The sequence below is a fragment of the Oryzias melastigma genome, linkage group LG23 (genome assembly GCF_002922805.2).
Source record: "Oryzias melastigma strain HK-1 linkage group LG23, ASM292280v2, whole genome shotgun sequence".
Lineage (NCBI taxonomy): Eukaryota > Metazoa > Chordata > Actinopteri > Beloniformes > Adrianichthyidae > Oryzias > Oryzias melastigma.
In genome coordinates, this window is record NC_050534.1 from 7,894,218 (window position 1) to 7,903,106 (window position 8,889).

Below are 8,889 nucleotides of genomic sequence, written 5' to 3' on the forward strand. Positions count from 1 at the left end.
GAATGAAGTGATCTGTCAGCCTTAAGCTGATTTAGTGCAACCTTTATTCGATTTAACGATTGAAAAATAGAATAAAGAAATAAAATGTCGCAACAGCGTCATCTAGCAGCCTGGCTTTCTAGTTTTTATTTATTTGTTTATTTCTTTCTTTTTTCCTGGCGTCACGTGACCCACTAATCCTCCGCGTATTTCCGCGTGACGAGCTCCTCATCAATGACTCCCCATGGAGGATCTCCTCCACCTCCTCCTGCAGCCGCATCCGCCCGCCCTCCCGCTCTGCGCTCCGCGGAACCCGATGCTCTCCTCCTCCGTCTGATTCTCCGTCGAGCGGATCCGCGGCGGTCGAGGTGGGGGGCCATCCGGGCAAAGGCAGCCGCGCCGGCGCGCACCGGCCCGCGGAGGCGGCGCCGCGCCAACGCGCCAACGCCAGCAACAACAACAACATGCTGAGCCGGGTCAAGATCGCCGTGGCGGGCTTCATGGGCGGCATCACCGGGGGCGGCGGCGGCTCCGCGGGGGGCGGCCACGCCGGCGCAGACATGCCGCTGAAATTCCCCTACACGCGGCCGGACTTCCTCGGGCTGTCCGCGGACGAGGTGGAGTGCTCCGCGGACCACATCGCGCGGCCCATCCTCATCCTGAAGGAGACCCGGAGATTACCGTGGGCCACCGGATACGCCGAGTAAGCAGCGATCGACGCACCGCGATGATGTTCGGATCGTGTATTCTTTGTCTCCTGAAATTGCGCACGCGCAGTCGCTGCTGAGTCAGCGCAAACCTGCCGCACACCTGAGCTGGTGTCACCTGACGCCGTGCGCTTATCCGCAGCCTGATCACACCAATCCGCGAGCTGGTTCTCACGTGCGGAATTAACGCAACAAACTGCGGCTGACGCAAAGTCACGCAGCTCCATCGATTTGCCCTCAGATGCTGCAACTTTGCCCCCCAGCGCTTTTCCTGTCCGCTCTGGAGAGGACCATCTGTGTCCCAGCTGCACCGTGCGCGTGCGCGTGCAGAGCGTCTATTACAGCTTAGTGCTTTTTTCAGTAAGTCTGACTTTAATCTTAGAGTCGTTTCTCTCAGTGTGTAGATAAAAAAGCTTAATAATTGTTGATATCATTAAAAAAAAAAACACGTATGTACATTTATTTTCTTAAATGGTAATCTTGACAATTTTACCCAAAGTGCATTAAAAAGAATTGGACCAGAAAAATATGCAACAAAGACTAAAACTATAAAATAAAAAAATCAACATAAAACAGGCGTTTAATCCGCCCTTAATATCAATTTGTGAGGAATAACACTGATGATAATGGGTCAAATTGACCCATAACGTAAATTCTTGTATAAACGTATTTGTTTTTTCTTCAACCAGATACACCCGATGAGATCAGGATCTCTTTTTCATGATTTGGTTCAAAGAGTCTGTAACAGATTCTTCAATTCAATTCCTTTTTAAGTTTAAACATTTATACACATTTGTTTACAAATACATAAAAACTTCTATTTAATGTAAAAATATTTATATTGATCTGATACACTTCACATATAGTAAAATGTATTAGTGAAATAATGAGAACAACAAAACAAAACAAAAAAATGTTCAGATCATTACCATTGTAAACATTGTTCTGCTTCTCCTGGAGGAAGTTTCAGTTTGACCACTAGGTGGCGATCGTGCTATAGAAGTTCACCTTATTCAAGAAGAAGAAGAAGACAGTACGAGGGGAAAAAACTAAGTTTTACACCACAAATTTTTACTTTAATAATATTTACTAAAAGGAGTTTGGAAAATTAATGCCTATAAGTAAATACAGATGTTCGTTTAGTCAGCAATGTATTTTTTTTTTGGTCGACTGAGCGTTAGCATTAGCCGTCCTATGGGAAATTCTATTGAATATTAGCATCAAGCTAGCAAAATCGATTTATATCTTTCGTGAATTAATTCTTGATCTATAAAGCTTAAACCGATTTAAATCAATTAATAATTTTTTTTCAACCCAGCCCTAAAATAGACCCATTAGACCGGACCGATTCGAACCATTTTTGGTTGTAGGTCCATAGAAAAAATGGAGCGGACCAGTTAGGGCTACTGTCTTTACACAATGAAACCCGCTGATTGGTGGAACGCAATTTCAATAAGGAGAGAACTTGAAAATGGCATTGAATGATTTAAATGTGAAAGATTAAATTGTGAAGCATTTAAGAGTGAATCGTGAGCATTCAGAAGTCTTTGGAGGTTGGAGAAATCTCTCATGCTAGCGATGACCTTCGATATAGTGAGGAGACCCCCAGAGCCCAAACTTCTTACCTCATCTCTAAAGAAGCACCCAGCCACCCTACAGAGTCACAATTGAGAAATATCCTGAGGGATCTGGTGGTCACCTGTTACTCAAAAGACCACGCCCCTGTTTATGGAGGTGTAGTCTTTCAATGGACAGGTGAGCATTTAAAAAACTTACCTGTCAATCAAAAGCTTTTGAAGGATTTTTTTTTAATAAAATAAAATAAATGTGTTGAATTTGTAACCAACTTTCATCTAATATTGGACTTTTACCTTAGACTAAACATGCACCAACTTAGTTGTGTAACAAGCCACCTAGTGGTTACTTGATGAACTGCATGATTGAATTTTTTGTCTTTTCAATTTGCTTCAATCCGGAAGTTAAACGATTGTCTTAGAATATCGGCTCTTTTTTATTGTAACTTTATTGTTCCGTCCTACATTTACAATGATGTTGATTCAATTAATGTGTCATGAAACTGGAATGCTAATAAATAAGACTTTTAATTCTAAAAACAATACATCTTTAGTTTCTATAAACAAGCTTTTTTGTATTAATAATTTTCTAAAACTTAATATGTTATAAATGATGTAAAACAAAGGGTTAAATCTCTGTGATGCTGAACAAAAAAATATTTATTTTCCAGCAGTTGATATCTTTTTTATTACATCATGTCAAGTGTTAAGTAAAACAGACGTGTCATTGTGTTTCAGTATCACAGCCTTCTTCTTTCTGCTGTCTCACTTTTTTTTTTGACTCAGTCAGTTGTGAAATCATTTCGAATGGCGTCGAGGGGATTGGTGTAAATCAGAAGTTCATCTCCTTTCAGAGTTCCTCTGTAATTAAAACCTTCCTGTCCTCATTTACAGCAGACAATTACAGAATCTAAAAAAAAAAAAAACGCAAATCTATTCTCCCAATATTCACTTTATTATTATTATTATATGATATTCAAGGGTTGGCAGTTAAATATTTATATTTCACTTCATGTAATTTCAAGTGCTGTTCAGAAAAATACACAAGAAATATGTGGTGGAAAAAAACTCTAGCTCTAGCAGTACTGCACCCCCACCACCAGGTGGAGCTGTTGGTTATCAAAGGTGACACGATTTTGCATCTCAATCTACGTTCTCACCGCCTGCAGCAACAAGCAGCCAATTCCATTGAAACGTCTTTGTGAACATACGTATGTTCCAGGTTTTTTGGGTTCAAAACTCTCACGTTTACGTGTAGCTAGCTAACCAAGTGTTTACTTAGCTACGTTTTGGGGAATTCAAAATTTGCAGCCATTAAACAGCCATTATAAATGAAACCAGGTCGAAGTATGCACTAGTAAACAGAAGAAAAAAAAAAAAGAAGAAGCCCCTCCCTGCCTGTCCAGTGTGAACACTGTTGGTTCAAGAATGCAGGTTTAACACGTCACGTCTGGTGAGTCCGTAGCTTAACGGTTGAAGTTTGTCGTACGTCATCAGGAGGATTTTAGTTGCATAAATCTAAAACTCTCGGTGGAGTCCCGACCTCCTCAGGTGCTTCATGACTTCATGGTTTGGTGCCAAACCGAGGACTTACTTTATGGTTTCTTGGAGTCCCGTTCTAACCGCTCTTTTCCCGCTTCAGGGTGATCAACGCCGGGAAGAGCGCTCTGAACGAAGACCAAGCCTGCTGTGAGGTGGTGGTGGCGAGGAGGAGACCCATGAGCTACTGCCCGCCCTCCACGCCCAGCAAGACCCCCACCGCCAAGAGGAGGAACTCTCTGCCCAACGGGGAAGGTCTGGGGCTTCGGATGGAGCACGGCAGGATGGGAGAGGTACGCAGAGACGGGAATGTTGCTTTAAAGAGTAGTTACTCATTGTTTGATCCAGAAATCATGAACTGAGTTACTCTAGAGTGAGAGTAACTAGTGAGGCGTTTTCATCAAACTGATCTGGAGTTTCTATTTGCTGTTTTTGTTTAGGACTTTTGTGTGTAAAACAATGTTGGTTCTGATTGGCTACAAAGAAACATGAAACTGCCCTTAACCAATCAGAATCACTTATTCTGTACTTACCCGCCGAGTTTCTAAATCTGACTGGAAATCCAAACATTAAACATTGGATAAAAAGATAAAACTGTTTTGTTTGCAAAGTTTATTCAATCAAATCACAGTAACCAACAAATCCCAGATCATTCACCACCAGTTCCTGTTGGAAGAAACAAAAACAGAAATTTGTTTGATTCATTTACAGTCACTGAAAAAATAAGAATCCATCCATCCATTCATCCGTCCATGCGTTTATCCCACCATCCGTCTATCCATCCGTCCATCCATCATCCATCTATCCGTCTATCCATTTATCCGTCTATCCATCCATCTGTTCATCCAACCATCTATCCTTCTGTTTATCTTTCTATTCATCCATCCATCCATCTGCCTATCAGCCCTTCTATCCATCTATCCTTTGTCTATCCATCCATCCATCCATCTATCTGTCCTTCTATCCATCCATCTCCATCCATCCATACGCCCTTCTATCCATCCATCCATCCATCCGCCTATCAGCCCTTCTATCCATCTATCCATCCATCCATCCATCCGCCCATCAGCCCTTCTATCCATCTATCCATCCGTCTATCCGTCCTTTTATCCATCCATCTATCCATCATCTATTCATCCATCCATCCATCCGTCTATCCGTCCTTCTATCCATCTATCCATCCATCCGTCTATCCGTCCTTTTATCCATCCATCTATCCATCATCTATTCATCCATCCATCCATCCATCCGTCTATCCGTCCTTCTATCCACCTAACAGAACTTCTATCCATCTTTCCATCGTCTATCCATCTATCCATCCATCCATCCTTTCGCCTATCTGTCCTTTTATCCATCCATCCATCCGTCTATCCATCTATCCATCTATCCATCGTCTATCCATTCATCCATCCATCCATCTATTCATCCATCCATCTGTCCATTCTTCCAGCTACAGTTGAGTGAATGTTCGGTTCATCCAGCATGTTTTTGTTCTGTGTGAGTTCTCCAGTTAACTCCATTCATGTACGAGGAAACATGTAAACTCCACACAGAAACAACCAGGGATTCAAACTCAGGTCTTCTCAGTGTTTTGGGAGAGTGCTAACCACTCCACCACCGTACAACCCGACTTTTGTTCCCCAGATATTCAGAATGATTGCTTTGTTAAGTGAAATGAAGGATAGAAGCCGACTGGCCCGAAGCGTCCGTGTAAAGACGAGTGTTAGGGGTGTTGCGGATCACGGATTATCCGTGGTCCGTACGGATCAGAAGCCACGGTTCGGGACACGTGTGTACCGCGGACCACTCCGACCCCCACCCCCAGCGAGCGCGCACACCTTGGGCTCTCATAATTTTAATCATTGTCCGTTCACATCAATGAAATTCTGTCAAATTCCTGTAAATCCTCTTTGTTTTGACCAGCGCTGAAGTAACAGCTTCACGGTTATTTCTTAAAGTCTGTTCCTGAATCTCCCGCTGCGTGTGGGCGGAGCTTTCAGAGCTTTTCCTGCATAGAGAATTTGGTGTCGGCCGCCACCAGCTCCTGGAAAAGGGGGGATGTGGCTGATTCTAGGAGCCCAGACTGAGAGAGGGTCCACGGAGACCCGAATGATGACAAAATGATACAACAGAAAAAATAATTTCAGTAAACCAATAACCAATATATAATCGCAAATATTTTGATTTTAATGTCAAGGTAACAATAATTATATATTTTGTTTTGGAAACATCGTCTGTGGACCCCCCTTCCTCTTAATTGAAAATGGTTCGGTCCGACTGGACTATTCTTCCACAGCTGTTTGTTACCGTCAGACCCACAGAGTTTAAGGGAGAGAAGACACGCTTTAAAATCAGGAGTTTAAACACCTGATTTAGAGGAGAACCTCCGTGAAAAAAGAAAAAAGGAGACAGTCTGTCTATTGCCGCGCGGAAAGGAGAGAGTGCTCGTAAACGGACAAGGGGGCGGGGCCATGAATTTGAGGGTTTCTTCTGAAGCTTTTGTATGGAGCTTCAAACTAGAATAATTTGTTGTTTTATTGTGTATCAAAATTAGGCTTGTTAGTTACATTTCTGTTTTATAATGAGGTGATCTATAGTAAAATATGTAAATTGAAAGAATGTTCAATAAAGTTACATAATAATAATAATAAAATAAACTTGTTAAGGTATACAAATCTGAAGTCCCCACGAGACACCACCACCTTATTTTAAGCCAGGAAAAACCCTGCAGCTTCCGTCACAAACTTTACTCAACTTGACGCGGATGGATAGATATCAGGTTTATTTAATGTTAAGACCTGAATAAAAGCATCAGTACACGTTTCAATTTCTGGATTCAAAGAATACATCCGTAATGGACATGATTTTATGGCAAGCCAAAAAGATCACCAGGAAAAGCGGGTGCAACAGTGCCACGTTTTACAGATAATTATTATTATTTTAAATATTTAAATGTCCCCATTTGGCGAGTGGGATCAGAACATTTGTATTTCAAGTGAACACCAGATAGATTTGGTATTTTCAAAACTATTTTTAAGCATTCTTTTCTCTGTTTTTGTAGATTTGTATGTATTCAGAAACTACAAGTTTTAGCATTTTGCTTGTGTTCAAACTTTAAAGATTTTTTGTTTTAATAAATAGGCCTCAGTGAGCAAAAGTTTTGAACTTTTGTGTAAGGGAAGTACTTTATATTCATTTTGAATATATGATTTGAAACGTTTCCAAAAATTAATTTAGCTTTCATGTTGTTGTTGTTGTTGTTGTTGTTGTTGTTGTTGGTGGTGTTTTTTTTGTTGTTTTTTTTTTTTAACTTTTTACTGATCCGAAAAGTGATCCGAACCGTGACCCTAAAACCGTGACACGATCCGAACCGTGAGTTTTGTGATCCGCAACACCCCTAACGAGTGTGAGAGGAGGCCTGACCTCCAACATGAGTCATGACGGTTTCTCCTCATCTCTCCAGCGGCGTCAGCATCACGACTCGCTCTCACAGCAGCAGCATTAGTCATCATGTGTTTCCTGCTCCTGCCAGATAGCTTTACAAAACCCTCGTTCATGTAGATCTAGTGTGACAGTCGAGTGTTCCTCTCTTTCTCGTGCGCATGACTGAATATTTTTAGACCTTTTTTTATCCTTTTCAGTCACTTGTTTACTTGTTCATTCCAAGGGATTTTATTATCAGTTTATAAAACTATTATTGTAATATGTATTACGTATTACGCCTAATTACTTTTTGCAGATTTTTAATGAATAAATACTGTTCAAATACTGTCAAATTACAGCAATTGTTTGAATTTGATTTACAATTTCGTTTTTTTTTTAATTCCTTAAAAACAACTTTGATTGTTAAAAATAGCTATTCCAACTGAAAAAAATGTGTTCATAAAATGATGAATTTTTATATGAAAAAAAAGGGTTTTCCTGCCTGACAAACACAAAAAACATTTGACAATAAGACATTTGCAGACTGGATGAAGAAAATCACACTTTCTAAAATCAAATGGATTTTATAAGTAACACAGCCAATTATAGATATTATAGCAGAACTCAGCAGGGTTGGTTGTCTTTCCATTCAAATGGTGAAATGTGTAACCGTGTCTCCTGGGCTGCTTAGAAAAAGGATAACTGCAGTGCAGAGGTAAAGTGGTCAATCTCTGATTGGAAGGTCACAAGTTTGATTCCCAGCTTATGTTGAAGTTTCCTTGGACAGGACACTGAACCCCACATTGCTCCTGGTGGTTAAAAATTGGCACTGGTGTTCGGTAGCAGTGTGTGAATATGACTGTAAAGCGCTTTGAACCTTAAAATAAGGTGGAAACCTATTTTATAAGTATATGTCATGTAACTAAAAGCTAAATATTAAGCATTATCTGCGATAATGGTAGTGTGAATCCTGTAAGCTGAATTTGGCTGCTGAAGAAGCTAGTGCTGATAGCTGAAGATGCTGAAAATGATTGCAAAAAATACTGAAGCTAATAGCTGAAAACGCTGAAGCTGACAGTCAGCTAAAATATTAGTTAAATGGCAAATTAGCATAAAAAACTGAAAAAGAAAAGCCTAAATTTGCCAAAACAGCTAGCATGTACCTGAAATTCTAGCTAAACTCCAAAGTAGCCTAAAAAACTGAAAACAATCCTAAATTAGCCAAAATAGCTAGCAAGCAAAAATATTTTCTAAACTCCAAATTATACTGAAAAAACTGAAAGAATCTTAAATTAGCCAAAAAAGCTAGCGAGCAAAAATATTTTCTAAACTCCAAATTATACTGAAAAAACTGAAAGAATCTTAAATTAGCCAAAATACATAGCATGTAGCTGAAGTATTAGCTAAACTCCAAAATACCCTAAACAAAAAACCTTAATTAGTCCAAATGGCTAGCATGTAGCTGAAATTTTAGTTACTCAGAAATAGCCTTAAAAAAAACCTAAATTAGCCAAAGTAGCTAACATGCAGCTGAAATATTAGCTTATCGCCAAATTAGCCTAAAAAACTGAAAAAACCTAAATTAGCTAAAATAACTAGCATGCAGTTGAACTATTAGCTAATAGGGGTGTTGCGGATCACGGATTATCCGTGGTCCGTACGGATCA

General features: G+C 40.2%; 1 protein-coding gene across 1 annotated transcript in view; it reads left to right on the plus strand.

Moving 5' to 3' along the window:
• Positions 1–206: 206 nt before the first annotated feature.
• Positions 207–8,889, plus strand: part of LOC112155054 (protein phosphatase 1H) — a 23,957-nt gene continuing 15,274 nt past the window's right edge. The window contains exons 1-2 of the mRNA XM_024286440.2: positions 207–682; positions 3,903–4,092. Coding sequence (XP_024142208.1) covers positions 444–682; positions 3,903–4,092 — 429 coding nt within the window. The 5' untranslated portion in view covers positions 207–443. The remainder of the gene's footprint in view (positions 683–3,902; positions 4,093–8,889) is intronic.